Genomic DNA, 19,743 nt, shown 5'->3' with positions numbered 1-19,743 from the left:
CATGGTTTGACTCATATCTTCGGGGCCGCTCGCAACGTGTTCGTGTGGACAATTCTTTCTCGGACTCATATGAACTGCATGCGGGTGTGCCTCAGGGTGGCGTTCTCTCTCCATTACTCTTCTCATTGTTTATCAATTCTATCACTTCTGTAATTTCTTGTAAATATCATCTTTACGCTGACGATTTGCAATTGTACCATCATTTCAACGCTGCAGAATCTGACTTGGCCATCACCACCATGAACGATAACATACGTCGTGTGGTTGAATGGTCCAAGTCCTTTGGTCTCCGGGTTAACCCACTTAAGACGCAGGCCATTATAATTGGTAGTAGGCATGCTCGCAGCCTCATAGATTATTCAACTTTGGCCTCAGTAAATGTTGATGGTTCACTTATACCTTATAGCGAAACAGTGAAGGATCTCGGGCTCTTAATTAATTCCACTTTATCTTGGAATGCTCACGTCAATGAAGTCAGTCGTAGGGTGCACTATTCCCTTCATTCAATAAAATGCCTCCAAGGTGTATTGCCCTTGAAAACTAAAATTACTCTAGCTCAGACTCTAATTCAACCTATCATAGATTACGCTGACGCCTGCTATCTGGATGCTACAGAGGAGTTACTAAACAAACTTGAGCGCTTGCAAAACCTATGCATTCGATTTATTTTTGGCATTCGCAAGTATGACCATGTTTCTCATCTTCGCAAGGATCTCAAGTGGCTCCCAATCCGCCTTCGCAGAAACACTAGAATTTTATGTTTGCTATTTAATATCCTTAACAGCACAACATCCCCAACTTACCTGCGAGAGCGTTTCTCCTATGCACGTCCCTCTATTGCTCCTTGTAGGACACACCGCAAAACTCTCCTTCGTTTCCCGCCTCATAAAACCAGTTCCTATTCCAAATCCTTCACTGTTCATGCAGTCAGACTGTGGAATTCGCTTCCACCAAACATAAGAGAGTCTAAGAACATATCTATTTTTAAAAAGAGAGTAAAAGACCACTACTTCTCATTAGCAAGATGAGTAATTAGCTAAATCATTATATATTATTTATTGTTATATTTGTATTATAATAATATGTATTACACCGTTATCTTTATATAACTATATCTATATATGTATATGTTAAATATCTTTCCATGTGTTATTCGGTATTATATGTATGTAATGTATGATTAAAATATATATTATAACATATATTTATTCAGTCTCGTGCACGCATATCCACCATTTGTTAACCCATCTCCTTTTACAGGTCTGCTGGAAGATATTTCGTTAGGAATAAGCAGTACCTTTGCACGATATTCTATTTATAAGTTTTTTTATTAATTATCTATGTGTGCATAAATAAAATAAATAAATAAATAAATATATCTGGTATTTATTATCATTTTTTAAAGTCTATGGGAAAAGAAATAACTAGCTTTTTGCCCCTTGACGACGCCATTACTTTTAGTTGACAGTTCATCTTATAAAATCCAAAATATCCTAAGACCTGTTCAGATTAGGACTATGGCATTATGAGGAAAGAAAACTCACCTTCAAAAGCGGCATAGTGCAACGGCGTCCAGCCGGAGTTGTCCCTGTGATGTTCGTCCAGTCCTCTGTCCAGTAGTTGTCTTACTACTTCCACGTTACCTATAAACAAATATTTTTTTTTATAATACAGGAGTAGCAGACGAGCATGCAGTCCACCTGATGGTAAGTGGCTACTGCCACCCATGGACATCTGTAATCAACCCCAGATAGGATTAGATATTCCTACCTGAGGTCGGCCACAGATGCGCCGCTACCCCTGAGGACTAAGCTGGAACGCCTCGGAAAAGTCTGTCTCCCTTACCACACCCTTCAAACCGGAACACAGCAGCGCCTAACACTGCTGTTATTAGGTAGAAATAGGTGTGGCGGTGGTGCCGCCGGAGTCGAACCACAATGGGTTCTACCTCTACCACCTTCAGATTATACATAAAAACACAATAATAACGTGATCTATTGCACAATTGTCAGTTAAATTTGATATAAAATGTAAGAAAAGTTGGAGATACTTAGATTTCTTGAACTTTATTGCTTCATTTATAAGTATTGGCTTCAACGCAGTTGCTTGAGAAGAGCAGAAAGTTCATGACCCGTATTTAACCGGCTGTAACTCCGAAACTGCTGGTCCGATTTAGATGATACTTACACCAATCGATAGCGCATTTAACCAGCTATCTAACTAACCTTACGCCGCGGCGGTGCTCAGTACAGTGCGGCCCTCAGCATCCATATTATCAACACAGGCGCCCCAGAACAGCAACAGGCGGACGGTGCGCGCGTGTCCGCATTCAACCGGCTATTACTCGGAAACTACTGGTCCGATTTCGATGCGAATTACACCATTCGATAGGGTAACTAACCAGCTACACAACTAACCTTGAGCTGCGACAGTGCTCAACACGGTGCGGTCCTCGGCATCCACATTATCGACACAAGCGCCACAGAAGAGCAGCAAACTTTTGTACCCTCTTCCACCAGCTATAACTCGGAAACTACAGATCCGATTTCGATGTTATTTATACCGTCTGGGAGCACATTTTACTGGCTTTTTAACTCACCTTGCGCCGCGGCGGTGCTCAACACAGTGCGGCCCTCAGCGTCCATATTGTCAACGCAGGCGCCCCAGAACAGCAACAAGCGCACAGTACGCGCGTGCCCCGCGGACGCGGCCGCCCAGAGCGCGGTGCGGCCCGCCGCGTCCGCCGCCTCTATGTCCGCTTCGGCTTCGAGTAGGAGCTCGCAGATCTCACTAAGGCAAGAGAAAAAATAATGAAGTAAAACAGAGTAATAACAATACACTTAGTATTTTAAAGTATAATATATTAGTATTCAAACGTATACAGAATGTATGTGTTTTTTGATGTGACAACGTCTTATAATTCGATGGAGCCGGCTGCACGCACCAAAAACATGACTCATGCGGCGTTACCTCGCTCTGAGGCGTTCCATTTATTTTTTTATGTGAACTCGTTCGATTTTTTAACAAATGAATGAAGCAGTTTTATTTTTATCGTATTATATTATTATATTATTAATTTCATTAATCCTTATAGCGTATTTTGTTATCTCGAGCTCTTAAAAATCATTCTATATAACCGAACAGTCATTACCATAACTGGTATGTCATAACAAATATAAAAAAAAAAACATGAGCTCTTAGTTTTTTCTTTGCCTATTTTAATCTTTTAAACAGCAACACAGATGTAAATATTAAATTACCCGAAAAAAAAAAGACTTAAACTCACGTGTGCCCCTCGAAAGCGGCGACCAAAAGGGGCGTGGCGCGGTCCCGGTCCGCCTTGCTGACGTCAGCGCCCCTCTCTAATAGCAGGGACGCACAGGCCCCGCCCGCCGCGCACAGGGCTGCTACTGCTAGGGCTGTGCGACCTGAGGGCGAAAATACAATAATTGTCATTTCACAAAATAATTAAAATTGAAGAGCCGTCGATGAATTAAATATAATATACGTGCGTGTGCGTGTACGTGCGTGTTCGTGTGCGTGTGTGCGTGCGTGTGTGTGTGTGTGTGTGTGTGTGTGTGTGCTCACCGTCCTCGTCCGCGTGGTCCACGTGTGCACCCGCGTCGAGCAGCAGCCGCACGATGTCCGCGTGGCCCATGTAAGCGGCCGCTATGAGCGGTGTTCGGCCCTCGGCGTCAGCGCGGTCCGGGGCTGCGCCCCCGGCGAGCAGCCGGGCTACGACCGGCTCGTGGCCGGACCACGCCGCGGCCCTGGGGAGAAGGTCCTCTTTAGAAGGAGCTAACACAATCATGGAGGTCATAATATGGAGGTTCTAAGGATTATTGTGAAGAAATAAATGAAGGTATAGTCCGAATAAAACTTTGAATATAGAAATGGACCGCGTCGGACGCCGGACATCTGCTCGCAGCAACTTCAGATCGGACTAGCTGTTTGGCGCGGACTATACCAAATCTTTAGAATGAGCAAATAAAATCATGGCAAACAAAATTAAAAGAATTGTTTTGACGAAATAAAGGTAGGCGCTGTTTAAGCAAATTTAATACAATTTTAGGAATTTAAAAGACAAATTTCGAAAATAAATGGCCCTATGTGATAAGTCCTACGCTTATAATTAACTTAATTATCAAGTAACGTAATTAACAAATAGGAAGAATTTAAAATAGTATTAGAAAATATTTTCTGGTATATACCTCAAAGCTGTTCTGTTGTCCGCATCAACACAATCAACATCGCAGCCGTGTTCCAGCAACACATCGACTACCTGCAATAATAACAAAAGAAATTAAAACAACAATCTTTTTAAAATCATGTACTAAAACAGATGGTCGAGGAGAAACAAACAAGTTGAAAACATAAATACGATACATCCATTTGTAAAGATGAAGTTGTTGAAGTTGTGTTGCTATTCGCGTCCTACTCTTCGACTAATATGGCTAGCACGTAATATAACAATATCAAACAAGGATGGACGCGTTGAGATATTCAAATAATACATAATTCACCTTAATATGCCCAGGTGACGCCGCATCTGTCGCGTTGGCGTCTGTCGCCGAAGAAACTCTATCTATCAAATCGCACGCTTCCATTAACTCACTATACAATACTTACCACTGATATAATTAAACAAACATATCATTACAGTATGGCCCGCTCACGCCGAAACTTGTAACGGGCTCCATCCGACCACGTCCGTTGCAACGAAGACGACGACGTCCTGACGTTCGTGCTACTGTTGTTGTTGATGGCACCACACGCCCCCACCGGTGTTACTCAGCGCTTGACATTACCTAACTATGCCCCAACCGGCGGCGGTCACCTCAGTGCGGCCCGCCCCCAGCGCCACGTCACCTCAGTGTGTCCCGCCCCCAGCCACGTCACCTCAGTGTGCCCAGCCCCAGCGCCACGTCACCTCAGTGCGGGCCGCCCCCAGCGCCACGTCACCTCAGTGTTTCCCGCCCCCAGCCACGTCACCTCAGTGTGTCCCGCCCCCAGCCACGTCACCTCAGTGTGTCCCGCCCCCAGCGCCACGTCACCTCAGCGCGGCCCGCCCCCAGCGCCACGTCACCTCAGTGTTTCCCGCCCCCAGCCACGTCACCTCAGTGTGTCCCGCCCCCAGCCACGTCACCTCAGTGTGTCCCGCCCCCAGCGCCACGTCACCTCAGCGCGGCCCGCCCCCAGCGCCACGTCACCTCAGTGTGTCCCGCCCCCAGCGCCACGTCACCTCAGCGCAGCCCGCCCCCAGCCACGTCACCTCAGCGCGGCCCGCCCCCAGCCACGTCACCTCAGTGTGTCCCGCCCCCAGCCACGTCACCTCAGCGCGGCCCGCCCCCAGCCACGTCACCTCAGTGTGTCCCGCCCCCAGCCACGTCACCTCAGTGTGTCCCGCCCCCAGCGCCACGTCACCTCAGCGCGGCCCGCCCCCAGCGCCACGTCACCTCAGTGTGTCCCGCCCCCAGCGCCACGTCACCTCAGCGCAGCCCGCCCCCAGCCACGTCACCTCAGCGCGGCCCGCCCCCAGCCACGTCACCTCAGTGTGTCCCGCCCCCAGCCACGTCACCTCAGCGCGGCCCGCCCCCAGCCACGTCACCTCAGTGTGTCCCGCCCCCAGCCACGTCACCTCAGCGCGGCCCGCCCCCAGCCACGTCACCTCAGTGTGTCCCGCCCCCAGCCACGTCACCTCAGCGCGGCCCGCCCCCAGCCACGTCACCTCAGTGTGTCCCGCCCAGGCCGCGGCGCGCAGCGGGCTCCAGCCGTCCGCGTCGGCCGCCGAGGCGTCCGCGCCCGCCCCCAGCCACGTCACCTCAGTGTGTCCCGCCCAGGCCGCGGCGCGCAGCGGGCTCCAGCCGTCCGCGTCGGCCGCCGAGGCGTCCGCGCCCGCCCCCAGCCACGTCACCTCAGTGTGTCCCGCCCAGGCCGCGGCGCGCAGCGGGCTCCAGCCGTCCGCGTCGGCCGCCGAGGCGTCCGCGCCCGCCCCCAGCCACGTCACCTCAGTGTGTCCCGCCCAGGCCGCGGCGCGCAGCGGGCTCCAGCCGTCCGCGTCGGCCGCCGAGGCGTCCGCGCCCGCCCCCAGCCACGTCACCTCAGTGTGTCCCGCCCAGGCCGCGGCGCGCAGCGGGCTCCAGCCGTCCGCGTCGGCCGCCGAGGCGTCCGCGCCCGCCCCCAGCCACGTCACCTCAGTGTGTCCCGCCCAGGCCGCGGCGCGCAGCGGGCTCCAGCCGTCCGCGTCGGCCGCCGAGGCGTCCGCGCCCGCCCCCAGCCACGTCACCTCAGTGTGTCCCGCCCAGGCCGCGGCGCGCAGCGGGCTCCAGCCGTCCGCGTCGGCCGCCGAGGCGTCCGCGCCCGCCCCCAGCCACGTCACCTCAGTGTGTCCCGCCCAGGCCGCGGCGCGCAGCGGGCTCCAGCCGTCCGCGTCGGCCGCCGAGGCGTCCGCGCCCGCCCCCAGCCACGTCACCTCAGTGTGTCCCGCCCAGGCCGCGGCGCGCAGCGGGCTCCAGCCGTCCGCGTCGGCCGCCGAGGCGTCCGCGCCCGCCCCCAGCCACGTCACCTCAGTGTGTCCCGCCCAGGCCGCGGCGCGCAGCGGGCTCCAGCCGTCCGCGTCGGCCGCCGAGGCGTCCGCGCCCGCCCCCAGCCACGTCACCTCAGTGTGTCCCGCCCAGGCCGCGGCGCGCAGCGGGCTCCAGCCGTCCGCGTCGGCCGCCGAGGCGTCCGCGCCCGCCCCCAGCCACGTCACCTCAGTGTGTCCCGCCCAGGCCGCGGCGCGCAGCGGGCTCCAGCCGTCCGCGTCGGCCGCCGAGGCGTCCGCGCCCGCCCCCAGCCACGTCACCTCAGTGTGTCCCGCCCAGGCCGCGGCGCGCAGCGGGCTCCAGCCGTCCGCGTCGGCCGCCGAGGCGTCCGCGCCGGCGCGCAGCAGCGCCGCCGCCGCGCCCGCCCGCCCGGCGCGCGCCGCCGCGTGCAGCGCGGTGCTGCCCGCCGCGTCCCACGCCTCCACTAACGATGGCCAGCGCTAAGATACAATACAAAAAATATAATACACTAGCTGACCCGGCAAACGTTGTGTTGCCATATAAATAAAAAAAATGTTAAGGGTGAACAACCCGTATCACTTACGGGTTTGAAAAATTGATAGAATATTTGAAACTGCGATGGTAGCGAAGTCTGTCGAATCCAATGTGAAACATTCCAAAATTAACATCTACTTACGAATTAAAAATTAACTAAAAAAACCTTTTCCCGCGGAGTAAATTGTGAATCTAAACCATTCTCAAGTTCCCTTGAATGCACACAACAACTTTCATCAAAATCAGTCTAGTCGTTTAGGAGTTCAGTGACATACACACGCACATAAGAAATATATATATAAAGATTAAAAATTCGTACGTCAAATACGGAGATATTCACAAGCGATGCGACTGAGATGCGAACCATAAGTGTGAATAAATTCCATACAGTTACATAGATAGGCTATAAACAAGGTGAATTTTTCAAATAGGTCTTTAGGACCGTCTATGCATGTAGCGGGTTGAGGGGAGCTGAGCGCGGGGACGGAGGCCAACGACCGCGCACCGGGAGCATTGACCTCACCGGCGGGCAGTGCGCGAACATAACTCGGCGCAGTCGCGCTCGACCGTCTCACATTTTGTAACGATTTTTATTACGTACATTATATCGCTCTTACCCGAGATTATGTTTTATTCCTGCGCAACAAGCCAACTGCCAACTGCTCTCCGAACAAGGGCCAAATCCGAAACTATAGGGATTGGCGAAAAAATTTGAAAGGAGTTACCGAGGCCGAATTTGATAAAAATTAAAACTACGCCATTACATTTTTTAAAAATCTTTTGCCCTATCCGGGAATCGAAAGAGTTCGTTTTGAAAACTCTGTATGTATGTATCTATCTGTATGTAATTCCACTATCTGTTAGTGTCGCTTATAAGCATCAAATTCTGGGAAGTAATATTATGTGACAAATTAAGGTAAAAGATTTGAAACATTAGGCCACAAAAATTTGTAAATGCGCGAAATGTTTAAATTAATCAATGGAACTTAACTGCCAAATTAATATGAAAAAAATATGTATTTTCTTAAAATTGAGATTTTTCCTTTAGTTTGTTATTTATCAGTACTTCCCATAATTTGATCCTTAGAAACAACACTATAATAACTATTACTATTGGAATAATATAGAAGGTTTTTTTGTTTTCAAAATGGACTCGTTCGATTGCCGGCTGGGAAAAAAGATATTTAAAAAAACTAATGATGTAGTTTAAGTTTTTATCAAAACTGGCCTTTAACTCTTTTCAGCCTCATCAATCCTTGTATGTTCGGATTTGACCCTGACAGTGCAATTGAAAAAATCACCCTGTATATTGGACATTAGAAACGAATTACTCCCAACATAATTCCAAAATTGAAAACTTGAAAATATTGAAAATTCACATTTCTCAAAAGCGTAGACACAAATCACTATAGCATCAAATATAAAATTTTATTCAAAATCATTGTCATATTCATTGAAAAATACTACTATAAAATTGTATTCAAAATCATTGTCATATTCATTAGAGAGCAACACAAGTCAGTAAGATAGAAATGGATATACAATCATAAAGGTCTACCTTCAACAGCGCGATCAACGTTTCCTCATCACCCCTAGCAGCCAGCTCGTGCACGGTCCCTGGGTCCAGGAGTAGGGCCTCGTCGTGCTCATCACCGGTACCGTCGTTATTGTCCTCGCTCTCCAACGGCTGGTCTGTTGAAAGCTGTAACAACAAAAGTTTTTAACAGAATGATGAATGAATGAATGAAATTATTTATTTGTACAAGGACGCGTTTATATAGTTGTTCATACATAATTATTGCATTCGGCATACTCTATCGGTTGATTCGGTGTACTAATCTTTAGTTTGTTGTAGGCAGTCCATTACAATTAAAATACAAAATGTAAAGTGTTCAAAAATATTTTATTACAATAAATAATTATTACAATATTACAATAAATATTAAATTATATTCATGATCAATTACTTTAATTGTCATCAGACTTGAAATACTATTAATAGGCAAAGTACGAATTGAACTCGCACATGGAGGGCTCTGTACCACCAATTTTTCATTTAGTAGTATTTTCATGTATTTTTGGTATTTGTTGAAATGAAATATATTTATTTTGTATAGGCCAACGACGGCACTTACAAATTGTCAATTACAATATTTTCTTAAACTACTACCGGATCGGAACGCGACCTCTACTGAGAAGATCCGGTAAGAAACTCAGTGGGTTTGTCTTTTTTAATTTTAAAAATAATAATATCTATAATAATATAATAATGTTATCATAGCAGCCATAAAAGTGAATGCAATGTGAAAATTTAATCTGTCTATCTATTACCGTTCAAAAGATAAAGTAAAAGGCGTCGAATAGTGATTTCTTGTATTGTAGTGGCCCGATTTATTTCGAAGATTTTTTTTTTGTTTTTATGATACTAAAGTAGCAGAAGAGCATGCAGTACACATACCTACATAGTAAGTGCCTACTGCCGCCCATAGACATCAACCCCAGATAAGATTACATTCCTGCCTGAGGTCAGCCACAGATGCACCGCCCTGAGAACTAAGCTGAAACGCCTCGGATAAGTATGTCTCCCTTACCACATCCATCAAACCAGAACACAGCAGCGCTTAACACTGCTGTTATAGCAGAAATAGGTGTGGCGGTGGTGCCCCCGGAATCGAACCACAGAGGGTTCTACCATTAAGATTTCGCGACCGAACATTATATTAACATTACTTTGCCATGTTTCTTTCGAACATATTTATTTATTTACTTATACAATCTCACAACTAAAATTTGATACTAAACCATCACCTACGCCCATTTATTACTAAGTCAATATTTAAACTAATTGTATACTTGAATTTTAAAACATAATTCGCAACAAATTATATCATTGTATGAACTTCCCGTAATAAACACAGTTTAACAGGAAGCGGTGTCTAATAGGAAAAAGTTATCCCAGAAAATAATTACACATTGGCCAGGACAAAAGTCACTGACCATATGCACCTTCATTGACCCTAATTGAATGAATGAGTCAATCTATACATACATATAAATAAAATTGGTGTGTCTGTTTTTAATATTAAAATAACCGCTTTTTACTACATGCATATAATATACATACGGTACATACTAAAATAACAATTTTTACAATTTTTGTCTGTCTGTTTGTCTGTTTGTTCTTGCTTATCTCTGAAATGGCTAAACAGATTTTGATGGGACTTTTATTAGCAGTTAGCTGATGTAATAAGAAGTAACTTAGCTACTTATATTTATGAAACACAGTTTCGACTAACTCAGGAACCAGAAGCATCAACTTCTGAAATGTACTTACAATTTTTATGTCAATAAACTTATTATTATTATTATTTTAGGTTTCTTTTTAACGCGGGTGACACCGCGGGGCACAGTTAGTCCTAACATATAAATGCGAATGTAAGTTTGTTTGTTACACTTTCACACCTTAACTACATAACCGTTCAGTTGCCTATATTACAGGTATTTTTTACCCAGTTTAGGCAGCTGACGATACTTAATTATGTTAAATAAATACTTACTATTATATAAATATTACCTCAAGAATATTCAAATATACCTTTGTAATGCTTCATGAAATAAATAAAATTATTATTATTATTATTATTATAACCGATTGTCATGAAATTTTGTACACACGTTGTTAGGAGTTCAGAAAAGGACATAGGGTACCTTTTATCCCGTTATAGGACTGTTACAGAGTGATAGATAAAAAAAATCAACAGGTTGCACTCCGGGAATGCCGACAGAAGTGAAAATTTGAATATTAACGGTGTGCACTTTTGAAATTTTGGAATGGTTAGGGAATAATTTTGCACGAATTTCTTTAATTAATACAATATTCATTTATTGCGCTATCGTACAAAAACATGACGGTCTTACGAATTTTCGATCAGGTCACGTGTCCACGTGTTAACATTTTCTACCCATCACAAAAAGTACACAACGCAGCTAAAGAAGTTTTGACTTCAAAAAACTTAAGTTGCCACTCCCCAATCGATTAATAGTAACATCGATGTTATCAAATTATTGTATTGTCATCGACCTTTGACCGCGAGCGAGGCCGCGGGTAAAAGCTAGTTTTATATAAACTCTTACTCACTACCTGCTTATATTTCGTACTAAACAAGAAAAGTGATAATTGGAAATATTACTAACCCACTAACACGATACCACGTGTCAGTCGTTGAAAAAAAATCACGCCTATATTAATTATAAGGAAAAAACAAATGGAAAGCTTTTTTTATAATATAGGAGTAGCAGACGAGCATACAGTCCACCTGATGATAAGTGGCTACTGCCGCCCATGGACATCTGTAATCAACCCTAGATAGGATTAGATATTCCTACCTGAGGTAGACCACAGATGCGACTCTACCCCTGAGGACTAAGCTGGAACGCCTCTAAAAAGTATGTTTCTCTTACCACACCCTTCAAAACGGAACACAGCAGCGGCTAACACTGCTGTTATGAGGTAGAAATAGATGCCGCCGGAGTCGAACCACAAAGGGTCCTACCACCTTCAATCGTTGTCTTATTAGAGATTTTCTTTTCCGCCGGGTCCCCTAAATTTCCATTTATTTACAACCTCTCATTTACCACCTTGTTGCCATCTTACCCCTGGGGCTCAGTAGGTAGTGAGTCCATCCGGCTGAAATCGTTTACAACACTTTCAGATCTACCCCCCTTTATACGCCCATCTTGACTATATGATCACTTACCATCAGGTATACTGCATGCTCGTTTTAGTAATGACGATGATGCCGGAGTTGGAGTAGTCCCCAGCTCCGGCATTATCGTCTCCAGAGTGGACTCCACTAGGGAGACGGGTGTGACGTTGTCACATCGACCACTCACCAGCTCGTTGCCGTCCTCCCCCTCCGGCTCGGTGGGCAGCGAGTCCGTTCTACTTAACTCCAGCAGCGCATCGTCTCCAGGGTGGTACCACTGGGGAGACAGGGGCGACCACTCACCAGCTCGTTGCCGTCCTCCCCCTCCGGCTCGGTGGGCAGCGAGTCCGTTCTACTTAACTCCAGCAGCGCATCGTCTCCAGGGTGGTACCACTGGGGAGACAGGGGCGACCACTCACCAGCTCGTTGCCGTCCTCCCCCTCCGGCTCGGTGGGCAGCGAGTCCGCTCTACTGAGCTCCAACAACGCATCGTCTCCAGGGTGCTACCACTGGGGAGACAGGGGTGACCACTCACCAGCTCGTTGCCGTCCTCCCCCTCCGGCTCGGTGGGCAGCGAGTCCGCTCTACTGAGCTCCAACAACGCATCGTCTCCAGGGTGCTACCACTGGGGAGACAGGGGTGACCACTCACCAGCTCGTTGCCGTCCTCCCCCTCCGGCTCGGTGGGCAGCGAGTCCGCTCTACTGAGCTCCAACAACGCATCGTCTCCAGGGTGCTACCACTGGGGAGACAGGGGTGACACTCACCAGCTCGTTGCCGTCCTCCCCCTCCGGCTCAGTGGGCAGCGAGTCCGCTCTACTTAGCTTCAATAGCGCATCGTCTCCAGTACCCTTACCATAAGTTTTTACGTTTTGACAAATATGACTGTTTTGGTATTTGTTTACGTGTTTGCCCATACAATTTCCAATCAGCGCCTCTAGCGGTTTGTATCAGAACTATAGTGTCAGTAACGTAACATTAGATGTCTAAATTGACAAAATGGCGCTATATGTTTTGTCTCTCTTTTTTGCGAACATGTGAGGTAGACAAAAGACTTGAGCACTTACTTATTGTTACGTTTACTCAGTCTACTGAAGCAAACGGAACAGAATAATGGATTGAGTAAACGTAACGTAAAATTGTGGGATGTTTTGTAATCTCATGGTAAGGATACAGGGTGGTACCACTGGGGAGACAGGGGCGACCACTCACCAGTTCGTTGCCGTCCTCCCCCTCCGGCTCGGTGGGCAGCGAGTCCGCTCTGCTTAGCTCCAGCAGCGCTCGCAACACGCGGCGGTCGCGGGGCCACCGCGCTCCCCCCTCCCCCGACACCAGCTCCGGCATTATCGTCTCCAGGGTGGAAGGTTCCACTGGGGAAAGAGGGGTGATTTCAATTATTTATTAATCTATACATAAATATAACCAGTTGTAATATAAGGGTGCCTTTAAGCTACAGGCGTAGGAGCAGGGGCGATTGCCTCCCCACCATCTCTGCTTACACATTAAACAATAATTGGCCAAGTTAGTTAGTCCTACTATTTTATTTTTAATATTTTTTGTCAAAGTAGCCATATTAATAAGTAAATGTATTGTGAGTATTTTAACTGTCTGTCTGTGCCTGTGACGGTTCAAGAGATAAAACCCCGTGAGAGACGGACAAACAGCAGAGGCGTAGTAATATGGTTCCGTTTTTATCATTTTGGTACGTAACCGTAGATATATCGTCAGGAAAATTATAAGACTTAAAGTTCTGTAAAAAATCTATCGAAGTTCTACCAAGTTCTATGTGTCGTGGTGTAGTCCACCGTTTGTTAATCCACCACGTTTGCTAAGTGCAAACCTCTCTTACTCTGAGAGAAGATCTCAAAAGTACTCAACAGTGGAACAACAAGTTTGTAATGAAATTACAAATTATAACGTTTCCGCTCATAGTCCCCACACTAAGAATGTCTGTATCATGAGCTGTCATAGCTGGGAATCGAATCCAGTACCCTTATGCAGTACCACGTAGTTTGCCGCATCTTATTACGATATGGAAACTTATCCCTTATAAAAATCGATTTCGAAAAAACTATTATAATATATAAAAAACCTGTCATAAAACTCAAAAATACTTACACAGAGACAAAACCATCATTATAAACTATTTAAAATTTCACTTTGACAACAAAACAACAATGTGTAATTATATAAACAACGCTAAAATACCGGTACGATTTTATTTTTATCTTTATAACAACACTTTGAAAAAAAAAGATTTATTGTTCACATAATATGAATCAAAATCGACTGTTTTCGCACTATCTTAGATTTGTTTAATAATATCTATAGATAAAAAGAAACCACAGATTGAGTAATGAAATAGATGTCTAATTAGAATCACTTTCTGTTGAAAATTAGTCAAATTGATCTTAATTCTCTTTTTGTTGAGTTATTAGTCAAATTGATCTCATGTTTTTATTACAAATCTTGCTATCACATTAGTCAGATCAGTGTAATGTTAAGTCACTAGTAAGCTTATCTGAATTAAATGCATATGCACTTAGCATATGAATGTCCATATTATTTATTTATTAACAGTCTATATCTTTAGTTCATCAATGTAAAAACTTCACTTCAAAATCAAATGAAAATGAATTACTTTAAATTTCATTGTAATTCTTCTAAGACAAGTCCGTCGTAAAAGGCACAGATATTTTTAAATATTATCTATTGGCGCTCTATGTTAAAATTTGACATAAAATAAATTAGAAATATTTTCATCACAATCAATTATAGAGTCCACATCACTCACAAAAACGCTATTAGCAGTCTATAATTTTACTTCGTCATCAACAAATACACTTAAATCATCATTTTAATTCAAACACACCCGTTACATACAAATGTTTGTCGAACACTAACATACATTCCATACAAAATATTATTCAGTGCAATTTTCCTTTGGCACTGATATAGGAAAATCAACTCTATTTACATTACGTTATACTAAAATTAAGTTGAAAATCGCTTATCAAAGCATCGAGAGCCGATTCTTGCAATACAGGATGAGATAGTGTGCGTATTCATAATTTATTTAATCAAAATTCATATGAAAGAACAATTAGGTCATTATATTTGATAAAAGTGGTGCAGTGGTTGACATGTTGAATCGACACACGTTCTGGATTCGATCCCAGGGCAGGCAGACATTAGAAGGGCGATTTTTTTAAGTTGGTGGATGAGAAAAAAACTAAAACTCGTAACAGTAGGGTAAATTTATCATTTGGATGTAAATTCGTCAAAGTAAATTTATTATCTTCTTGTATATAAAAATTCTCGTGTCACAATGTTAGTTACCGTACTCCTCCAAAACGGCTTTACCGATTTTCACCAAATTTTATATGCATATTCAGTAGGTCTGAGAATCGGCTACTATCTATTTTTCATAACCCTAAGTGATAAGGGTTGTTCACCCTTATTTTTATATGGCAACACAACGTTTACCGGGTCAGCTAGTAATATTATAAATTAATATTAAAGTAAGTATCTTAATTTTAAAGTAATAAGCAAAAATTGATGTAACAATCATAAACTTATGATTTAAAATATGGGTATATTTCAAAACCATAGTTTTGTATTATATACCCATAGATATTTGAGCACGGGAGGGGTTAACAAAACATTTTAATTAAGCAAACTACATGGTTTTACAACAAAACCACAAACATACGCACATACTTAAGGTATTATAATCAATTGCCTACATTTATATAATATGGGAAGTCCATAATATAACAATAAGGAAATAACTATGACAAATTTCTAAAGAATCCGTGCTAATTATAATATTAATTCGTCGAATTTTAAGTTTAATTAACAGAAATATTACGTATACGTGTTTTTGTAATGTAGAAAATAATAAATTAATTCGTCGTGAACCCATCCATTACTATCCCACTGCTGGACATGGTTCTCCTTTTAGAGTGAAATATAATCAGGCCATAGTCCATCGCGCTTTCTAAGTACCGACTTGTAGATTTCACAAAAAAATTATAATAAAGCTTTCGAGCAAGTATGTGTTTCCTCAAGATGTTTTCCTTCACATTATTATTATTTCATTATTTTTAATATGCACATAAATTAGATAAAACAACGGGTGCACGAATGAGATTTGAACCTCGGACCACTAGATGGAATGGACGGATAAAACCGCTAGTCTACCTCAAGACTTTTTTTACTAAGATTTTTTTGATGTGACTACAAATCTCTTTTTTTAATATATTTATACCTAACGATAAGGCAGACGGGCTACCTGATGGAAAGCAGTCACCGTCGCCTATGGACATTTGCAACACCAGAGGAGTCGCCAATGCATCGCCGGCTTTGAAGGAGAGCTCTTTCACCCCTCTTGAAGAGCCCCACGTCATAGCGCTCAGGGAATACTTCAGGAGGAAGTTCATTCCACATTTTGCACGTACGCGACAAAAATCTCTACGATAACTACCATTTTGTAAGTACGAGTATAAGTTAAACTACTTGTAATTCATGTAAACAAAATGACCCTATTTAATTTAAAATTTTATATTATATGTCTTCAGTTAGCACATAACGTGGATAGAGCAGTGGTGGTGGGATTTGAACCTGAGACTATCACCAGACGAAAACGCCAATTTTTAAAACGGCTAGTTTACAGTATTAATGTTATTATATAAAATATTTCTACAAAGCGTTATTATTAAAGAGTGTTCTACGCATTTTCTCAAATAACTGCCTGAATCCATAGATATCTCACCGCCTTCTAATTTAAGGAAGCCATTAAAAGGCTTAAACGGCTAACAATTCCGTCAGCCATTTAATGGCTGTCATGGTGTAATTTACGCGGAACAAAGCCGACATGCGCAGTTAAGTGGTGCAAAAACACAAAATCGAAGAAAATGTGTAGAGAAATATCGTTGCATTCATAAATGATCTAAAAACTACATGTTTTTTTTAATTTTTCAAACACGAAAATAGATGACAGTGACAATTTCAATTGTCAAAACTGGTTGCATTTTCTTGTTAGGAGTGAGTAATCTTTACTAATCTATGCCTGTATCTTGTAAATTCATGAAAAATCTTAGCTACACTTCATGGAAACAAAGCGACTCGAATTTTTAATGTTTTTTGTTAAATTCAATTTGAATTAAATAATATATACTCACTGGAAACAGATTCCTTCCCCTCAGACTCCGGGTCCACGTCTTTCTCGTCTGCTTTCATCTCGTTGTTCTGAAACAATACAACAGAATAATTTTACACATAATTTTGATAGAGTCAGCATATTTATTATTGCACAAACTTACATTCCTAACCGCAAGTTACCCGCATGTAATGCCGCGTGCCAAACATCGACGAACTGTTACAAATTCAAAGGTGTGGATAGAGCGTTTGACTTGGTGTAAGTGTACATGCGCTTGTAACCGACCCAATGGAGGGTCAATTTTTTCCGAAATAAAAGGGTATTTGCCGCAAGCACTTGCATCGCGTCCACACGTTGATGGAGGTTTAGTGTTTGTGAACTGCCAAGTATTGATAGCCTAGTGGTTAAGAAACTCGGTATCTTGATCAAAGTGTCTGTAGTCCAAATCTCAGGCACGCAATTTTGATTTATCAAAGTTATGTGCGTATTAGAAATTAATTATCACTTGGTTAAACAGTGAAGGAAAACATCGTGAGGAAACCTTCAAAGGTATGTGAAATCTACCAATACGCACTTGGCCAGCGCGGTGGACTATGGCCTAATCCTTCTCATTCTGAGAGATATATAGAGAGATATAGCAAACGTGCCGAGCAGTGGGACAGTAATGGGTTGATGATGATGATGATGACTTGCTATGTACTCAGATGCAGCACGCAACTTTTGTAAATCTTTAAATTTGTGGTAGACCCCTCTGTGGTTCGACTCTGGCACCACCGCCACACCTATTTCTGTTATAACAGCAGTGTTAAGTGCTCCTGTGTTCTGGTTTGAAGGGTGTGGTAAGGGAGCCATACTTTTCCGAGGCATTCCAGCTCAATCCACAAAGGTAGCAGCGCAATTGTGTCCGGACTCAGGTAGAAATCTAATCCTATCTGGGGTTGATCCATCAAGTAGCATGTTCGTGAGCTACTCCTATATTAAAAAATGCAGTACATCACTTCTTATAAGTATTATATTAAATAGAGAATATTACCTGATTACTATCAACTTCCATGTGCCGCATGATATCAGTTTCCCGCTTCAGGGCGGACTCCACGTCGCACCCAGAGTCCAGCACCCAGAGCAGTATCAATGTGTGCAGATCTAGCACTTCCTCTTGATCGCTGTGTAAACATAACGAAACAATATTTAGTTTATATAATCGTTGTTTATTTATGTATAACTAGCTGACCCGGCAACCTTTGTACCGCCTCAAAATCTATTTATCAAATATATTTCATATAAAATATAGCCTATGTTACTCGCAGATAATGTAGCTTTCGAATGGTGAAAGAATTTTTAAAATCGGTCCAGTAGTTTTTGAGCCTATTCATTACAAACAAACAAACAAAGTTTTCCTCTTTATAATATTAGTGTAGATTAGTCTTTTACTTACGTAGTTTTAGTCTTCTTTTGCGCGGACAAATGTTGCTCCAAATACGTCATATGGTACACATAGTTGTGTATCTCGAGTGCGCTTAATCTGTAACAACAAAAATATTATAACTTTATTAATATTATTTAATACAAAAATTTCTAAAGTAAAAATTCTAAGGTAGTGCAAGTGTGTAGGGTCTGTATATGTTTATGTGTGCATGTATTAACGAGAATAAGTACGAATGTATATAAGTATGCGTGCGTATGAAAGTGTATGCGCACGTGTGTCTATCTCTGAGTGATTGAATAATTGTGAGTGAGTGTCAAGAGTCACTCATTTGTGTGAGTATGTGTGAGAGAGTGTAGGTGTTTTACAATTAGGATCCAGATGTTTTGGACCCCGTATGTCGAACTTGCCCTGGTATTGACCAGTACCGCCTCTCATTCGCGTGTGTGTGCGTGTGTGTTTATGGATGTACGCATGCGCATGTGATTGTGTGTGTGCATGTGTGTGTGCATGTGTGCGTGCGCGTATACCTGCGCGTGCTTATGTGCAGGTGTGGGCGTGTGTGCGTGAGTGATTGTGTGCATACATGCGTCATTATGTGCGTTCGTTCTTGTGTGTTATTTGTGTTTATAAGCACGCGCGCGGGTGTGTGTGTGTGTGAAAATAAGTGCGTGTGCGTGCTCGTGTAAGTGTATGTGCGTGTGTAAGTGTATGCGCGTGTGTCTGTGTTTATGTGTGCGTGCTTGCATGCGTGCGCGTGTGTCTGTGTTTATGTGTGCGTGAGTGATTGTGTGCGTGCGAGCGTGTATGTATGTGTGTGTGTGTGTGTGTGCTTGTGTGTGTGCGCGTGTTTTTTTATTTATCACCTCCTAGCGAGCAGCGTGTAGTACATGGCGAGCGCGGCGTGTCCGTCCTGCGGACAGCACAGGTACCGCCGCGTGCAATGCTTCACGTCCAGCAGCCACGCGGCGAACGAGTGGTGGAACATCGACAGGTGGCCGGTGGACTTCTCTTGCACCAGGATCCTGGGGAGGACGAGGTTACGAGGTACAAGTAAGGATATTATTAAAATCTGTATAGGTTAGGTGGTAGAATTATTTGTGGTTTGATCACAAGGTTACAAAATAAACGTAAGGAGTTTATTAAATCTACGTATGATTTAGGTGGTAGACCCCTCTGTTCAGGTGAGAACCTTTGTTGTTAGTCTCAGGTGGTACCACTGCTACACGTTTTTCTGCATCATAACAGCAGTGTTAAGCGCTGCTGTGTTCTGGTTTGAAGAGTGTGGTAACAGAGATATATTTATCCGAGACATGCTTTCAGCTTAGTCTTCAGGGGTAGCGACACATCTGTATCTAACCTCAAGTCAAAATCT

The 19,743-nt window shown here is 43.8% G+C and overlaps 1 protein-coding gene across 1 annotated transcript in view; it reads right to left on the bottom strand.

Annotated features, from left to right (window-relative positions):
• Window positions 1-19,743, bottom strand: part of LOC140756944 (uncharacterized) — a 104,236-nt gene that overhangs the window by 17,549 nt on the left and 66,944 nt on the right. The window contains exons 15-26 of the mRNA XM_073092484.1: window positions 19,235-19,393; window positions 18,381-18,467; window positions 17,979-18,108; window positions 16,968-17,034; window positions 12,997-13,154; window positions 8,638-8,781; window positions 6,845-7,024; window positions 4,212-4,282; window positions 3,589-3,770; window positions 3,287-3,428; window positions 2,600-2,790; window positions 1,545-1,643 (exon numbers count right to left, since the gene is read on the bottom strand). Of these exons, the coding sequence (XP_072948585.1) occupies window positions 1,545-1,643; window positions 2,600-2,790; window positions 3,287-3,428; window positions 3,589-3,770; window positions 4,212-4,282; window positions 6,845-7,024; window positions 8,638-8,781; window positions 12,997-13,154; window positions 16,968-17,034; window positions 17,979-18,108; window positions 18,381-18,467; window positions 19,235-19,393 (1,610 nt within the window). The remainder of the gene's footprint in view (window positions 1-1,544; window positions 1,644-2,599; window positions 2,791-3,286; window positions 3,429-3,588; window positions 3,771-4,211; window positions 4,283-6,844; window positions 7,025-8,637; window positions 8,782-12,996; window positions 13,155-16,967; window positions 17,035-17,978; window positions 18,109-18,380; window positions 18,468-19,234; window positions 19,394-19,743) is intronic.

Source organism: Epargyreus clarus, unplaced genomic scaffold, assembly GCF_041222505.1.
Source record: "Epargyreus clarus isolate Ecla_fem2 unplaced genomic scaffold, WU_Ecla_fem_2.2 ptg000036l, whole genome shotgun sequence".
NCBI classification, from domain to species: Eukaryota; Metazoa; Arthropoda; class Insecta; order Lepidoptera; family Hesperiidae; genus Epargyreus; species Epargyreus clarus.
Note: the sequence above shows the minus strand (reverse complement) of the source record. Positions and strands in the feature narration are given on the sequence as shown.